Genomic DNA, 18,719 nt, shown 5'->3' on the forward strand with positions numbered 1-18,719 from the left:
GTCAATAGACGCACATAGGCTCAGGAGTGAGCCCGCTTGTACCCCCATAGGAAGTGGCTTCCTATGGTGGCGCACTGAGAAGAGGAGCGGCGGTGGGAACTATAGATGAGGTTCAGGGTCGGGGCTGCTCTGTGCAATAGCAGAGGATAGGTAAATATAACATAACATGTTTTTTGTTTTAAAAAAAAGCCTTTTAAACTGCTTTAAGAACATGTGATGGTATATTGGATGACATTTTATGTTTGTAGCTGTGGCTAGCAGCTTTTGCCACATAGATATGCTAAGCACATGTGCTCTTTTAGGCCCCTTTCACACCAAGGCGGTTTTCAGGCGCTACAGCGCTAAAAGTAGTGCCTAAAAAAACCTGCCCCTTTCAATCCAGTGTGAAAGCCAGAGGGCTTTCACACTGGAGCGGTACGCTGGCAGGACAGTGAAAAAACAAAATCAACGGCTATACCGCCGGCAAAGCGCCGCTGCAGCGGTGCTTTACGTGCGTTTTTAACCCTTTTTCGGCTGCTAGGCGGGGGTTAAAACCTCCCAGCTAGTGGCCGCATACCGCCGCTAAAACGACAGTAAAAATTGCGGCGCTTTACCGCTGATGGCCGCTCCGCCCCAGTGTAAAAGGGGCCTTAATGAAATAAGTTGGACCTATCTCTGGGTGTTTTATAGGTTTAATGAAAATTTGAAATATATTCATTTTCGAGTTCCTTATGCTTACATTCTTGTGCAATAATTTGTCTTGATATGTGCAATGCTAAAACCTGTATTTCTGTTTAAAAATTAATAACATATGCCATTTAGGAATGTATAACTAGCTTTTTACTTGGTTTTACAAATAGAATAAAATGGCAATTGTCAGTCTGTTAAGGTACTTGATAAAATGAGAGTTTACAGATCGGGCCACGAATGGCAGATTTTTGTATAGTATATTTGACAGTCCTAAAAACCTTGTTTCTTAAGTTGCTCTTATTTGTATGTTCATGTATCGCACCACTTATGCCCCATTTTTGCAGGGAGTCTGTCGGTGAAGAAATCCTCTGCCGTGGCCTAACTTGTAACCTTCCAAACAATTATTTTGCTCAAATAAAACAAGTGCACGCTTTCTAAAACATCGGGCACTGTGTAATGCTACCTGTGTCCCCAATTTGTTAACATAGACACTTAAGGAATCTGTTTTGAGTTACCTTGGACTTTAACCTGCATTTTTTTTTCTTTCTTTTTTTTGTTCGGATTTTCAGATTTGCATTACAATATTTTCAGACAACTTCACCAGTATTCCAAAGACTCTTTCTGGAAAGCTGCGATACCAGTACAGTGCGCTATGGGCGGCGACGGATGAAACTACGAGACCTTATGGAAGCGGCTTACAGATTTTTGCAACAGGATAAATCCTACTTTAAAGAAATGTGGGACTGGAGCGTTTGTGTGCCTCTGCTAAAAAGCCACGACTTAGCTGTTCGATGGTATGTGGCGATGTAGTATGTGTGTGTGTGTATGTATGTATGTATGTATATATATATGTGTGTGTGTATGTGTGTATGTATGTATGTATGTGTGTGTATGTATATATATATTCTCTATCACACTCTCTTAGTAAACCATTGATATTTATCAAAGCATGCGTCTTCCCCCCCCCCCCCCCAACTAGGAATTTCATGGCTAACAATTTTAATTTACATTTCTTTATCTTCTAAGAAGATGGAGTAGACTGATGGAAAAGATTATCTTTTATATGAACTGAATTGAAAACTTTTTTTTTGTTTTATTCATTTTTAATCTTAAAAGCACACACGCCCATCCATGTAACCATGCTTTATTTTGCTGAGAAATCACTGACCACACCGTAGCATTTCTATCCACAGCCATCTTGAGTAAAGCATTTAATTCCTGGAATCCATCTGCCTTTAGCTCAGGCATGCAAGCAGTAGAGTGTTTGTTTATACTCAAGAGCCCCTCCAGCTTAAAGGGGGGGGGGGGGAAATGTCCATGAAGACTCCTGGGAAGTAGGATTTTTTTTTTTTTTTTTTTTTAGCCTTAGCCAGAAACCAAACTGAAGACATGTTTAAGAAAAAACAAACAAACAAAAAAACACCCATTTTAACCACTTGCAGACCGGACCATTTTGCTGGTCAAAGACCAGACCACCTTTTGCGATTCGGCACTGCGTCGCTTTAACTGACAATTGCGCGGTCGTGCGACGTAGCTCCCAAACAAAATTGACGTCCTTTTTTTCCCACAAATAGAGCTTTCATTTGGTGGTATTTGATCACCCCTGCGATTTTTTTTTTTTTTTTTTATTTTTTTTTTTTTTTTTTTTTTTTGCGCTATAAACAAAAATAGAGCGACAATTTTGAAAAAAACGCATTATTTTTTACTTTTTGTTATAATATCCCACAAAAATATATAAAACATTTTTTTCCCTCAGTTTAGGCCGATGCGTATTCTTCTACATATTTTTGGTAAAAAAAATCGCAATAAGCGATTGGTTTGCGCAAAAGTTATAGCGTTTACAAAATAGGGATAGTTTTATAGCATTTTTATTAATTTTTTTTATTTTTTATTTTTACTAGTAATGGCGGCGATCAGCGATTTTTATTGTGACTGTGACATTGTGGGGGACCCATCGGATATTTTTGACACATTTTTGGGACCATTGTCATTTATACAGTAATCACTGCTATATAAATGCAGTGATTCCTGTGTAAATGACACTTGCAGTGAAGGGGTTAACCAGTGGGTGGCAGTGTAGGGGTTAAGTGTTCCTAGTGGTGTGTTACTAAATGTGGGGGGGGGGTTGGCTTTCATTTAGTGAACACAGATCTCTGCTCCAATCACATGGAGCAGAGATCAGCGTCACTAGTTGCTAGGCAAAATGGAGAAATGCTGTTTACTCGGCATTTCCTCCATTCGGCCGCTCCGTGAGACGATCGCGGGGGTGCCCGCGGCGATAGAGTCCGCGGGTCCCGCGACCGGACTCACGGGGGTCCCGACCAACGCGGGAGCGCGCCGCAGGCGGCGCGCTCCCGATGGCAGGGCGGCATTGAATATTGGACGTACCTGTACGCCAATATGCCTGTCCATGCCATTCTGTCGACGTACATCATCGTGCGCTGGTCGTGAAGTGGTTAAATTTACATTCCTCCTTTTTTATTTTTTTTTATTTTTTTTTTATAATGCTAGCAGCATAAGGATTACAAAAAGTTACTGTTGATTGAGAGAGTTTAGTTAAGCTTTAAGGCCTCTTGGGCATGGCCATATTGTATGGGATTACCATGTAAAATTGTAAAATATATCTGCTGTGGTGACTGGGAGCCACAGCTGCAGCATATTCTCCCCCCCCCCATAAAAATAAACTTGTTAAACTTACCTGCTCTGTTGCAGTGGATTCAAACACTGAGCCCCGACCCAGCCCTGTCCCCTCTCTCCCGATTGGCTACCTGAGTTTGACAGCTGTGGTAGCCAATTGCACCGCTGCTGTGTCTCAGCCAATCAGGAGGGAGTCTCTCGGATGGCTTAGACAATTGTGGACAGAGAGGGACCTCAGGTAAGTACAAGGGGGGCTTCTGCACACAGAAGGCTATATCTTAATGCATAGAATGCATTAAGATAAGAAAAACTTCTGCCTTTACAACCCTTTAGGCATGACCCCTTTAGAAAGAGCAACTCGTGCCGTTTCTAAAGGGGTCATGCCGGGACTGGCGGCTCGCATGCTCAGGAATGACGTCACGGGAATCTGGCCAGTCACAGAGCCGGACCTCGTGGCCCAATAAGGAAGAGGCGTGAAGATGGACACTCTGCTAGTGGGGACAGTGGTGGCATCACAGGCTTCAGTTTCAGGTAAGTGACACATAATGGGCTTCTATCCGGGGCATAGTAGCTCATTATGTTTTACCTTTGCGGGGAAATAGAGGAAGGAAAACACATCAGGATTTACTTCCTCTTTAAGAATGCTTTACAGAAAATGCAGTGCACATGCAAGTCATCACCAGCATGCACTCTTGCATTACTATAGGCACATTTATCAAATATAAAATTTTATGGTTTGAAAAATACACCTATACATGTTGGAGTACACACCAGTGCCACAGGTGGGCATACACAGCACTTTCACTAATGTAGTCATATGGGCAAAAAATACTCTGCAGCTGTAGTTCTCAGATGTCACAATAGCAGATGTATTGTACACTGTACACCAGTATGCTATTTTTTATAGTCAAGTGTGACAGGTCTGTGTTATATCTCCACTCCAGAGCCAACTCTTTAACTTTGCATTCTCTGAAGAGTGCTGACTGATGAGGGATAATTCACTACTGATGAGCCTTAAGCCAGCCATCTATTGATCAAAATTCTGCCGGTTCAGCAGGGACCAGCCATATTTTGATTCATGTATGGTAACCCTGGGTACATCTAACAATCGTCCTTGTTCCGATTAGTGCTGCTGGCTATAGGCAGCACAGCAATGGTACTCATTGTGTTCTGCCAGTATAGTTGGCCCCAGACTGCAAACTGAATGCAAAAGGCTGCTAGAAATCCCTACTTTACAGAGCAATAGGGAAACAGATAAGTGTCTGCAGTTTTTACTGGCAGGGTGCTGTTGCAGGTCCAGGATTGTGGGTAACCTGAGGTTCCCCTGTTCCTGAATAGTTTCCTAAAGGTCTCGGAGCTCACCATGAATGGTGAAGATTGGGTTTTTATCTCAGATAACCCTGCTGCGAGGAAAAGGTAAGGGAGATTTTCTCAGAAATTTCTCCTTCTATGTATAATGTTGTCATGCCATTGTGTCACCACTGGGGGCTGTATGGAGCACCCACCGCCTGATGCTGGAAACGGCGCAGAAGCCTTTTATTTTCTCCTCTCCTCCAGTCACAACATCCTCTGTTAAGAAAGGGGGTTCTGGTTCTCCTCCTGCGCTCCAATATTGGTCCTTTTCCCTTTCGGCAATTGATATACCAAAAGCAGTTTCCTTTTTTTGGAAAAAAAAAATGCGTGGCTGCTCAGCGGAGGATTCTCCCCCAGCCATGTCTGCTGTTTTACAGGACGCCTGAGCCGCCGCTCGCACGGGAAAACTTTCCTTTGAAAGGAGGGTGGGGGGGTGGCCGTATTTCGGGCGGGGGGCATGGCTAACGGCGTTGGGTGCCAGCCACACATGGAGGAAGTGTTTAAGCGCTGTGTATGTGTAGCTGCTGCTGGCTGTGAAGGGACAGGGCAGGAGGATGGCTTGTTCAGGTTAGTGACAGTTATTTCCCTTTTGACACATTATACTTTACCGGGCTAGGATTAATAGCAGCTTACAGCGCTGGACTATAGCCTAGCAGAGTAACATTCTTTTGCTGGTAGTGCCTCTGCTTTATGCTTCAGGCTATGAGTGGTAATGGGACCAGGATCTCCTCTAAAGGTGTCAATGGTTTTCACTATAAACTAAATCTATTTCCAAAAGAATGTTATCCTCCTCTGAGAAATGCGGCTAGTCAGATTGACCCAAGAAATTCTCCACACTTTATCCAATGGAAGAGGATTTCTATGAAAGAAAATATGGGGGTTCCAACAATTGATGCTGCAATCGCTTCAGTGAGCAAGAATCTCACATGTCCGGTGGATAATGCACTGATGTTAAAGGATCCAACAGATAAAAAGTTGGAACTTATTTCTAAAACAATGTCTTTAGAAAGTTCAGTAGCACAGCCGGTTCTTGCTGCAATTGGTGTATCTCAGTCCATTAAGGAACAGTGTGTAGATACTTAAAATTCTGCCTGATCAGCAGGCCCAGCAATGGGCTGGTGTATCTGACTCAGTCGATGCTATGAAAGACTATTATTTAAGCCTCATGGCCTATGCTTGGACTAGTGCATTCTTGCAGAGTTCTGTGGCTGAAAAATTGGTCAGCCGAAGCACCGTGTAAAAAGCTCTTAGCCAGTTTTCGCTTTCATGGTGAATGGCTATTTAGAGATGGTCGGGATAAGTACATCCAACAGATCTCTAAAGGGAAAAGCTCTTTTACCAGTAAAGAAGTTGTTCAAATATTTCTCCCTTAATCGTGCTGCCTCCCCTGTGCAAGGGGCATCAGCCTCTAGGCAGTCTCGACGGCCTCAACCGCCTGGTTCAAGGGGGAGTCCCCAAGGGCAGCACCAGGGTCAGAAGAGATCTTGGGGCAGAAAGCCCACAAAGCGGAATGCTAAAGCCTCCTCACAAAGAGGCTGAGAAGAAGATTCTGTCCAGGGGAGATGGTCCAGGTTAGAGGACCTTGCCTATCAACATTTTTGAAAATTCGGGCAGTATGTCTGGCCATAGAAACTAGGACGGTCAGACTACTGGACTGTCCTGTCAGGATTCAGTCCGACAAGGCCACAGCAGTGGCTTACGTCAATCACCAGGGGGGGCACGAGAAGTCATGCAGCCTAAAAAGAGGTGAATAATGTTCTAGCTTGGGCAGAACACAACATTCCTTGCCTATCGGCAACATTCATTCCAGGAATAGTTGGCAGACGGCCTACTTGAGTTGTCAACAGTTATTTCCGAAAGAATGGTCTATCTTCGCCCTGACATCTTTTCTAGCGGTATGTCGGAGATGGGGTTTTCCGGACATGGACCTATTCGTGTCCAGATTACACAAAAAAATCGATAACTTTGTGTCGGGAACAAGGGATCTGCTAGCAGGCGTAACAGAACAGACTCATTAGTCCTCCCAGTTTTTTTTACTGATCTATGCATTTCCTTCAGTTCTGCTGCTTCCGCACATTCTCCGCGGGGTGAAGCAGGAACAAAAGGAGGTGATTCTGGTGGGCCCCAGAAGATCTTGATTTATTGAGATCATAAAGATGGCAGTAGAAGTCCTTTGGACTCTGCCATTATAGCCAGAGGCCATTCCTTACGCGCAGTTTTTACTCAAAAACTGCTTCAAAACACCATCCTGTTGGTCTGGAATAAAAAGATTCAGGCCTAGTTTGTTTCCAATATATTTGGCTCCCAACGTAAGTCAGAGCCTAAATTGGTGGTTATCCAGCAAAAGTGAAAATCTTTAGCCTGGTAGGTGTTGACAGATGCCAGCCTTCTAGGCTGGGGAGCAGCCCTGGAAGAAGATTCTGTCCAGGGGGAGATGGTCCAGGTTAGAGGACCTTGCCTATCAACTTTTTGGAAGATTCTGGCAGTATGCCTGGCCCTAGACTGTCCTGTCAGGATTCAGTCTGACAAGGCGGCAGCGGTGGCTTACATCAATCAGCAGGGAGGCATGAGTGGTCATGCAGCCCAAAAAGAGAATGTTCTAGCTTGGGCAGAACATTCCTTGCCTATTGGCAATTTTCATTTCAGGAATAGAGAATTGGCAGACGGACTACTTGAGTCGCCAACAATTATTTCCGGGGAGAATGATCTCTTCACCCCAACATCTTCCTAGCGATATGTCAGATGGGGTATTCCGGACATGGACCTATTTGCGTCCAGATTTAACATAGTTGAGAACAAGGGATCTGCTAGCAGGCGGAACAGACACATTAGTCTTCCTATGGAATCAGTTTTCACTGATCTATGCATTTCCTCCAATTCTGCTACTTCCACGCCTTCTCTGCAGGATTAAGCAGGAACGAAAGGTGGAGATTCTGGCGACCCCAGTGGGTCCCAGAAGATCTTGATTTACTGAGATCATAAAGATGGCTGTAGGAGTCCTTCAGACTCTGCCATTATAGCCTGGCCTTCTCGCACAAGGTCCGATATTCCATCCTACCTTATGGACGAAAAATTTAACAGGTTTGCTTGTTGAATCGCACTTTATAAAGGATCATGGGTGATCTCCTTCAGGTAGTGTCTACTTTCATTAATGCCAGGAATCCGGCTTCCAGAATCATTTACTAGAGAGTCTGGAAGGCATCTGTTTCTTGGTGTTGATCCAGGGGTTAGCACCCCAGAAAGCATGTCATAGGCTGGATCCTTGATTTCCTGCAAATGGGATCTGAAATGAAGTTGGCCTCGACTTCCATCAAGGGCCAGATCCAGGCCTTGTCAGGGTTTCCGTTCAATGGCCTCTTGCTTCCCAATCTTGGTGCGTAGCTTATTCTGGGGATAACACGGTTTAATCCCCCTATCAAGGCACCTCTAATCCTTGGGATTTGAATTGGTCTTATCGGCTTTGCTGAATCAGCCGTTTGAGCCTTTACGAGAAATTGCCTTGGTCCTTTTTGACAAAGATAATCTTTCTGATTACCATTTCTTCTGCTAGAGTATCCAACTAGCAGCTCTGTCTTGTAAAGAGCTATATTTGATCATGCGTAAGGATAAGGTGGTTTTATGTCCTCCTCCTGAATTCCAACCAAAAGTGGTAACAGGTTTTCTTTTAAACCAAGATGATATTCTTCCTCCTTCATCCCCAGAGCCTCAGTCTAGGGAAGAGAAGGCAATAGCGATCAGAATCTATTTAAAGGTGAACGCTCAGGTTTGCAAAACACATGTTTGTTTGTACTGCCAGAGGGTCCAAAATCCAGGCAGCGTCAAAATCCACTATTTTCAAATGGATTCATCAAATGATGGTTCAAGCTTCAGCTTATAGAAGAAAATTATTCCTTCTCGTGTTAGAGCACACTCATCCAGGGCAATTAGTCCCTCTTGGGTGGTGCATCACCAGGCCTCTATGACTCAGATCTGTAAGGCCGCGACTGGGTCTTCGTTTCATACGTTTATCAGATTTTATCAAATCAATATTAAAGGTCATGAGGATATTTCCTTTGGGCGCATTATACTGCAGGCTGCAGTATGAGTCCTCTGGCCTCCTGTTTTTTTTTTTTGCGATTTGCTATGGGACATCCCACATAGTAAGTACTATTGCTCTGTGTCCCCTGATGTATGAAAAAGAAAAAAGGATTTTTAAAACGGCTTACCTTTTTAAAATCCTTTTCTTTGTACATCAGGGGACACAGAGGTCCCTCCTTTCTTGGTTTACACTTTTTTATTGCTTGGCTACAAAACTGAGGACTCCCAGGAGTGGGAGGGGTTGTATAGGGAGTACACTTCTTTCCTTAGGGCGTGCCAGTGTCCACTTATCAGTGGCCCCATAACCCACATAGTAAGTACTATGGCCCTGTCTCCCCTGGTGTACATCAAAGAAAAGGATTTTACAGGTAAGCTGTTTTAAAAATCCTGTGTTTTTATTTTTATTTTTTTTATTTTTTAAGCTTCTGAGTTTCAGTAATGTTTGGACTGATAAGGGGGTAGACCCCTAAAATCTTGTCCTGAAAAATGAGTATGTAATGTATGACTGTTACTAAACTATTTACAATTTAGCTAAAAATTTAAAAATGTAGGTCTAATACTACGCTAAAAATATCAGACAGGCTGTTGTGTGATTTTTTTTTTTTTTCCTATAGAAAAATACTTTTTTTTGTATTGAACAGATTATGTAGTGTTGAGGTACATAAATGTAGTCAATTGAGAGGCTCGCCATCTATTAAGATCGGACACAACTGCATGTTTTGCTTATGGGCTTTATCAGATAAGGCATGACCCCAAGGCCAAATGGGTGATGCATAATGCAGACATACTTGGCTGTTTTGTCTGCTCTGTTCGTTTGGGGCCAACCAATTATATTTTTTGAAATTGTAGCATCAGGAGTGTAAAGCCAGGATTTTGTATCAAACAGTTCTGAATTGACTCTACCTAACAAGATGTTCATTATTTTAGGTACACCGCCCATTGCCTGGCTTTGGTTACATCTATGTCTGATGAGAACAAGCAGGCCTTTTTGAATAAATTGTTTGGTACAGATGAGCTAATGCATTTCAAACTTCAGTAAGTAGCTTATTTTCCACTTCTCTACTACAATATTTTGTGTGCTTTCTTGGGGAAAAATCTTTTTTTTTTTTTTTTTCTCTGTTCCAGGCTGCTGGATGAGCTGCACAACCATTCCATTGAACAGGGTCTTTTATTAACCAACACGGAGAAGTCCTTGTGGTGTAAAAACAAGAGCCAACAGTACACACAGGGTCAAGTTGTGTCCAGTGATCTCTGTTTACGAGTTGTGCCTGTTTGTGGAATATTACTTCCTAAACAAATTTTGAAGAGCAAAGAGCAGGTAAGTGAAAATTGTTGCATTTTGCCCATGTTTTGCCTAAAGAGAAACTTTAGTCAGAATATGAAGTCCTCATAGATCACTTCAGTGTGGCCCCTTTTGCAGGTAAAGCTATGGAAAAACAAGAAAATCCTGTAAGACATTCTCGCCCTGCTCTGGACACGCTCAATTGCTCTCTATTTTTACCTCTGTGTGCCTAAAATCAGAGCCACACAAACTATGCTAAGGGAACACAGATTGGCAAGGGGGAGGAAAAAAAGCAGGAGAGGGGACAGGACTAACTCTGCTGCCAGGGAGACATGAGAGTTAAACTTACAAGGAAAATACCTCATCTTATCTCCCTGATGCTCAGTTCTTTCTCCCTTGTGGGCAGTTGGTGACCTTCAGGCTGTAAAGTTTCTGTCAGCCTTCCTCTCTATCTGAGCCGAGACATGCAATCAACGCTGGAAATGGAATTGGAGAAAGTGACAAAGTTTGAGACAAAGCACAGTTTTCAGTAGGGAAGTGATTTCTTTGGGCTTCAACAAAATTACAGACTCCAGCTAGAAAAAACAGGAGCAATGCTGGAGACGATTCACAACACGCTAATATAGGCATTCTAAAGATTAATGTTGTTTTCTCTAGTCAAAAGACATTATAGGGGTTGTAAAGGTAAATGTTTTTTCACCTTAATGCATTCTATGCATTAAGGTGAAAAAACATCTGACACTGCCTGCGCCCCCAGCCCCCCCTTTTTACTTACCTCACCTCTCGAAAATCCCACGCTCGTCCCCCGACATTTCCACCGTTCAGCCTGGCCACTGATCGGCTGGAGTGGTTGGATGGACAGCAGCACAAGCCATTGGTTCGTGCTGCTGTCAATCACATCCACTGATGCGGAGCGCCGGGGGCGGGGCCGCGTGATACAGCGAGCGGCTATAGCCGTCGGCTGTATCACGGGAGCGTGCCCGCAGATGCTTCTCACCATGCGAGGGAGCTCGCATGAACGTGAGAAGCACCTGCGGGAGGAAGCCGAGACAGCCACCGTGGGACCCCAGAACAGCAGGTTCGGGGCCACTCTGCAAAATGAGCTGCACAGTGGAGGCAAGTATAACATGTTTGTTATTTAAAAAAAAAATAATAATCACTTTACAATCCCAAGGGTGTTGTTGGTGTTGTTGGTGTTGTTGGTGTTGTTGGTGTTGTTGGTGGTGGTGGTGTTGGTGGTGTTGGTGGTGTTGGTGGTGTTGGTGGTGTTGGTGGTGTTGGTGGTGTTGGTGGTGTTGGTGGTGGTGGTGGTGTTGGTGGTGTTGGTGGTGTTGGTGGTGGTGGTGGTGTTGGTGGTGGTGGTGGTGTTGGTGGTGGTGGTGGTGTTGTTTTTTGTTTTTTATTTTTTTTAACTTGTAAAAATATGGTAGGTTATGCAGGCTTGGATTTTTGTCATTGGCTGCTTTTATGGCTGCATCCTGTTTCCAGGTAAATGACTTGTGTATTAAAGGTAAACCATATCACAGCAGGACAGCTAGCTTTTTGAGAAGGAAGATTCTGCCGTGTTGTTCACCATATTTATTTTGCCAGATTTTCTTCAAATTTTTTTTTAAAATAAAAACCATGTCCATATTGTGTTGGTAACTGCCTTGTAAGTGTGACCATCAAGGTATTTCTGTGTACAATCTTGAGATGGTGTGGCAATAAATTACAAAATGAAAGCGGGGTTAAAACATAAAACCATTGGGCCTCATGTACACTGGACGTTTGTGTACATTATTACAGCTGCTGTTTTTGCTTCAGACTTTTGACTGTTAAAAAAAAATCTCCAGAATGAAATCCAACATTTCAGTGCACACATAGGCCATCAACTGTTTTTGGCTGTAATAAAAACCCCAAATTAGTGGGTTTTGAGGAGTTTTACAGCTGTTCCCAGCTGTAAAAGAAAGCTGATAAAGGCTCAAAAACGCGGCTCACCAGCGTTAACATTTTTGATCCATTAAAATAAAAATGGAAAAAAAGCTAATAAGCGCTATTGAATTTTTTTTTGAAAAAGTCACTCCAAAGCTACTGGCTTTTTATTTATTTATTTTTTATTTATTTTTTTATAACGTTATTTTAACTTCCAATGTGCATGAGGCATTAAAGGTACCTACAAATGAATGAAGACCACAGCAACAATCTCACCACCATGGTAAACTCTGAATTTATCTTAAAGCCTAACTCCATGTTTGTGTGAAGTTTTGAGTAGTTTCTTTAGACCAAGTTGCTTCAGCCTCTCAGCGCTGCATGAATTGTATGTAGCCCCAGTTACATAAGTTATACACTGCTGGTGTATGGCAGTGGAATGAGTATTTCCCATTCTGCTCCCAAAACAAATTGAGTCAGGCTGTCAGCCAGTCAGAGGCCACTTTCTAATTGAATGAGTACAAGGCTTCCTCTGACTGGGGCAGGCAGATATCATCACCATCTCCTGTATCGACCAATCAGTGGAATCTTTGTATCCATTAAAATGAATGAGGGAGGGAAATATTTTCTACCTTTTTTTTTTTTAACCTTTAATGCAGCAAATGTGAAGACTTTAGAACGACTTAAATTAGTTATTTTATACTTTTGTATTGTAGGAAATTCAGAAAAGTCCAATCGTATTGGTGGAATCTACTTGCCGCAGTCTTCAAAGTCTTGCCCAGGTGGTTTCCTTTGGGAAAGCTGTGCTGTTGGAAGGACCCATAGGCTGTGGAAAAACTGCTTTGGTGGAGCATTTGGCCACAGTGACTGGACGTTTGAAACCACCTGATATATTCAAAGTTCAGCTTGGAGACCAGACTGATAGTAAGGTAAGGTCATAATAAGCACACTGCATGGTTGTAGTAGGATATTGTTGTTCTAGAATGTTGTCTTGGACATCAGACTGCTGTACTTCCTTGTTCAAGCTGCTCATTTACTGTCCTCTGTTTGTTTGATATTAGTAGCTTGTTCAGGCATTAATGATTGTTTTTCCTCAATTTCTTAGATGTTGCTGGGAATGTATCGCTGCACTGATGTTCCAGGAGAGTTTGTGTGGCAGCCAGGAACATTGACGCAAGCTGTTGCTCATGGACATTGGATTTTGCTTGAGGATATCGATTATGCGCCTTTGGATGTGGTATGTAGGGTTTTTATTTATTAACCACTACAATACAGGGCACTTTCACCCCCTTCCTTCCCAGCCCAATTTTCAGCTTTCAGCGTTCTAGCGCTTTCAGTGACAATTGCGCGGTCATGCTACACTGTACCCAAATGAAATTGTTATAATTTTGTTCGCACAAATAGAGCTTTATTTTCGTGTTATTTATTCACGACTCCGTTTTTTTTTTTTGCGATATAAGCGCAAAAAAAGCGGAAATTTGGAAAAAAAACAATATTTTCTTTTTTCTATTTGAAAAGAAATCCAATAAAATCAAATTTTGTCATAAATCTAAGCCAAAATGTATTCTGCTACATGTTTTTGGTAAAAAAAATTCCGTTAAGTGTATAATAATTGGTTTGTGTGATCACGGACATATGTACGCAAATGATCATGTACATATGTGTGCAGGTGATCACGTACATATGTGTGCAGATAATTATTGGGACATGTGATTTTAGTGGGACATATGTGGGGGACATGTTTTTATTATTAGGTACATGTGTTTTTATTATTTGGGGACATGTGTGTTTTGGGGACATATGTGGGGACTGTGTTTGTACTGTGTGGTGTGTTTTGTGTTTACACTACACTGATGATCAGTGAGTAAAAAGCTGTAAAAAGCAGCCCATACTCACTGATCATCAGCCGGCTGCAGTGTTCTGCTCTCCTCTCCTCAGCAGTGACTTCCGTGTGAGGAGAGGAGAGCCGATTGCCTAGCAACCGGCTGTTTGTTTACATCACATGACGGCCGTGATTGGACACAGCCGTCATGTGATCAGGAGGGCCAATCACAGAGCCCTCCTGCCGATCTGAGATGTGCCGTGTCCGGGTGACACGAGCACATCGGGATCGCACCGCTGCGCGGGCACGATCCCGCTACTCCTGAAGGACGTTCCTGAACGTCCTATCAGGAGTAGACGGCTCCCACCCGGCCGTATATATGCATTGGCCGGGTGGGAAGTGGTTAATAGTGTTTAAATTGGATATTTTACAAATCGTAATGCCTGCATAAATGTTCTCAAAAGTTTAAAATTAGGACCAAATTTATTTGAAAACATTTTACTTATAAAACTGAAAATAAAAATTGCGATCTCTTAAGCAGACTATCTTGCAGTCTGTGCCACGCAGTGTGCTTTGGGTTTTGCTACTTCATCTGTAAACAAGCTAGCGTGGGACTGCTGTGCCGCTTTTTATGTTGTACTTGGTCTACTGAAAAATATTTTTCCCAATGCTTTGAGGGACATGAGAAGTCTTAAACATTTGGGTTATAGTTATGCCTACAACAGGATTTGACAATGGCAAACTCCTCAAGAAAAGGTATTCAATGGTATTACTACTCCTACTAGATAGATATATATATCAGATTTATATATATATATATATATATATATATATATATATATATATATATATATATATATATATATATATATATATATATATATATATATACTCTCTAAATTACAGTATTCTGGCATTGTTGTCCTTAGCCTAGCTTTTAGACCAAACTGCATCTGCACACTGTTCAACTGGATGTTACAGAGCTAGCTGGTAAGTAGCAACATTTGGCCACTGGGTCCCACATGGGGTGCTTTATAGACTCCATGCTGGTTAAATTTGTTGTGGAGTGTTATCCATTGCCCCTGTGCTTGTTTTTTCCTTATGACAACTTGCACGTTATCATGGGTGCCCTCAGCTCACATTCTACTTAAAGCTCTGTGGCTGCTTGCTGCATGCCTACAAATGGTGCTAACGTCTTCAGCTTGAACTCACGCTGTACTTTGCTGTTGAAGTATCTTCTTCCGTTGGAGTCCTGCTTGGCTTAGTCTGATGCAGCTTTTTTTCTTTTTTTTTTTTATACCAAAGTCATGGAGAATTTTGTGACCCAACTTACCCAGTCTAACTCGGATTGCAGAGGCTGCAAAGTCTCTTGTGCCAAATTCAGCAAATTCTGCATCTGATTTACTCGTGGCCTTATTAGCTACGGCAACCCTGATTTTTGATTTTCTCAAATCTGTGTCTGATGAGTTTACTGAGGAGTTGCAATCTATTGCTTTCATACCCCTCAAGTTAAAGGAGATTGTTTTAACTCTTATTGATGCAATGTGCACCACTTTGAAGCTAGAGGATCAGCCTATTGCTTCTGCCAGTGCTGCCTGCAGCCTTGGATTGTTTAGGTCTTCTAAGGCTGCAAAGACACCCTTTGCACCTACTTTTCTAATGGTTCCTATATTCTTGACAAATTGTTTGCGCCCCCTAAACACTTACTGGCTTTATATCATTTTTGTGGATATTTTGTTCACAACTGGTTTACCACTGTGAATGCATCAATATCTTTCCAAACGGCTGTAGTGTTAAATTTACTGGACTCTTCCTATATTATTTCTTGCCAGTGTCTCTTGTCAGTGTGATGGGCGTTAGTTAAGATTGCTCGATTGTGGCTTGCAAGAAGCTGTGGTCTGCATTTCTTTCAAGGAACAGTACCTCTTCTGTCAGCTCTTGACAAGGGTTATCAAAGATGGTACTAGTGGCAAGAGTACCATTCTTACCTAGCAGAAGAAGCATAGAGTGGACAGAGGTCTTCTCCTTTTCTGTCCTCTTGTAGAGTCTGGCATTCAAAGTCTGCCAAATACTCAGACAAGCATTTCTCCCTACTAAGGTGCACCCACACTTTCCAGAGTGATGGGGTGTCTGATGACATTTTGCGGACACCTAGATGGCTTTTATTTTAATTACCCAGGTGCGGGAGGTGGTGTACCAGTGCCACAAGTCTGAGTTTTGTTACCTGCCGCCTCTTAATTTTTTTCCCACTTTCAACCTTCCTTTATTTTGGATCACAGTGTATTTGCACCAATCCCTGTGGCAGAATGCTTTCAGGTGATTTTGCTCCAGCCTATTCAGTGTTCCCAAACCCAAAGAGGGCATTTGTCTCATCTTGGAGCCTAAGATGCTGGTTACAATCGGACCTATCTGGCTACTGTGAGCATCAAAGATACTTAATTGCATGCACCCGTCTTTCCAGATCTCCATTGTTTTTCTGCGGCTTGTGATGGGTCCCTCCTTCACTCCACTGCCACTTTGTGGCTCTGCCCTTTTGCCTATCTTCTACACCTTGAATGTTCACCAAGGCGCTAACACCTGTATTAACCCTGTCGTGTTCTTGTGGCATCCCCATGTGGCTCTCTGAAAACATTGTCTCCAGAAATCGCTGAAACTGACTCCTTGCTTGCAGTATCTCAATCTGCTCCTGGCCATAAAATTCTTTCTCCTGGAGAAGCATCAGACTCTCTCAGGTCTTGGGTTTGGACTCACCTATTCATAAGCTGACTTTGACACTCTGCCTGAGAGTCTTGGGGCTTGTAGTATTTTCATTCAATGTAGTTAGCTGACAGTAGTGAGGTCTGGGCACCCCATAAACTGATTCAGAAACGCAATGATACTTTATTTTTATTATGTTATTAAAATCCCAATAAAAAAATAACACAACCAAGGCAGACCGCTCGAACGCCACAATGCCGCTAACAACAAAGAAAAAAAAATGCAAGACAGTTCACAAGGTGTGTTGGTGGCTCATCTCAGGGCTTAAAATGAAGAAAAAAGCAGATAAATCAATCCCAGCATTCTGCATCCAACCCCCCCTCAAACATTAGTAAAGTGACATTAACCCTTATTCAGAAGCACCAGACATGTGCTGTGGAGTCATCAATAATCCATTTGTTCCAGACACTGCCAAACTTGCTAGGACAACCCCCCCCCCCCCTTTTTTTTTATATAGTACGTGTACTTAGAGAGGTATGGTAGAGTTGACCAGCCTCATCCAGGTTAAAACCGTAGTAAGAGGTTATTGCCTTTTTTGCATAGAATAACAGAAGCTCCACCAATGTCCGTTTAGCCACTGTGGGGGCGAGCTCAACCAAACCCAGTGGGCAAACTCATATGAAGGGGGAAAGGTCCCGCCCAGATACCCTTTGTATAACATGAACCACTTCCTCCCAGTATTGTGCAAGACCAAAAAAAGGATGAAATCGCCTCTAGGGTAAGAACATCTCCAGCAATCCGGTGGTGCGTTCGTAGCCATTTTGTGCACGGTGTGTATAGTAAGCACTGTGTAGAATTTATTAAATTGGATAAGGACATCTCTAAGGGAGACAAGTTGTCAAATCTCAAATATCCGACCAGTTGTCCCATTCAAGGTCAGGCATGGCTACCAACCGTTTATTCCATAAATTTTGATTCCGTGTGTAACAGAGCAAAGGTGATTATAGAGGACCAACATAGATTTTCTTGAGCAATGAGGCCACCCAGTCTCCTCAAGAGTTGACATAGAAGGGCACACTGAAGAGGCAGGAAATTGGCTGCTGAAGGCATGGGCTAACTGCCAATATCTAAAATAATTTGAGAGGGGGACATTATACCTCAAACAAATGGTAGGAAATGGAAGCAATTTACCTTGATCCACACTGTGCGACAGTGCTTATATTTTGGTCCAGACGTGGGCATCTGGGAGAGAATGTAGGTGCAGTTAAGGTGGGATTAATCCATAAGGGGGTGTTTGGGGAATAATGTGTGGAATAGCCCCAATCAAAGCTCAAGCCCACCTTCTTCCAAGCCCTAAGGGTGGTAAGCATAAGAGGCGTTAACGGGTATGGGGCTTTGTTACTGTGATACAGTAACAATTGCAGAGCTTCCTTAGTGGAGAGCATAGCCGCCTCCAACACAGTCTTGGTGTTAGGTGTATCAGGGCATAACCACCAGTAGGCGGTAACTAGTTGTGAGGCAAGGAAATATTTAAAACAGTCTGATACGGCAAGGCCCCCCTTTGAGGAAGGTATCGTTAAAGTAGATAATACTATGCTGGGCAGTGGCCCCACAGAAATGGGACCAATAGTTAAGGGTGTAAAAAAAAAAAAAAAAAAAAAAAAAACATTTTTGGTATCCATTAGGGGGAGTTGCAAAATAAGTGAATTTAGGTAACGTTTTCATTTTTCCAAAGTTTATGCGGCCTAGTAGTGACAGGCAGGTTCTCCCACGATTTAAGTCTCGCCATTAGAACCACAAGAGTTGGCAACAAGTTCAACAGCATATAGTCCTTAACAGATCTAGAAATCCTAATGCCCATTTACTTAAATGTGTACCCATTGTTGAGGGATATCTGACGGGGCGTTCAACCTGGCCTCTGGGTCAACAGGAAAAGTTGATTTTGTCCAGTTCACCCAGAAGCTCGTGACCTCTAAGAAGGTATTGAGAATGTGGAGAGCGCCTTGTAAGGAGGGGGCTGCGTTTTTAACCACTTGCCGACCGCCGCACGACGATATACGTCGGCAGAATGGCACGGGCAGGCATATGGGCGTATATATAAGTCCCTGCCTGCCCGCGGGTGGGGGGCCCGATCGGGCCCCCCCCCGGTGCCTGCGGCGGTCGGCATTTCTTCGAGAGCGATCCGGGATGAGGGGGCGGCCATTCATTCATGGCCACCCCCTCGCGATCGCTCTCGACGAATGGAAATCCCCCGTGACATCACTTCCTCTCCTG

The 18,719-nt window shown here is 43.1% G+C and overlaps 1 protein-coding gene across 1 annotated transcript in view; it reads left to right on the forward strand.

Annotated features, from left to right (window-relative positions):
- Positions 1-18,719, forward strand: part of MDN1 (midasin AAA ATPase 1) — a 462,551-nt gene that overhangs the window by 49,526 nt on the left and 394,306 nt on the right. The window contains exons 3-7 of the mRNA XM_077487249.1: positions 1,239-1,463; positions 9,664-9,771; positions 9,862-10,054; positions 12,643-12,855; positions 13,032-13,163. Of these exons, the coding sequence (XP_077343375.1) occupies positions 1,239-1,463; positions 9,664-9,771; positions 9,862-10,054; positions 12,643-12,855; positions 13,032-13,163 (871 nt within the window). The remainder of the gene's footprint in view (positions 1-1,238; positions 1,464-9,663; positions 9,772-9,861; positions 10,055-12,642; positions 12,856-13,031; positions 13,164-18,719) is intronic.

Source organism: Lithobates pipiens, unplaced genomic scaffold (assembly GCF_037356315.1).
Source record: "Lithobates pipiens isolate NorthernLeopardFrog02 unplaced genomic scaffold, aLitPip1_a1.2 Scaffold_18, whole genome shotgun sequence".
Lineage (NCBI taxonomy): Eukaryota > Metazoa > Chordata > Amphibia > Anura > Ranidae > Lithobates > Lithobates pipiens.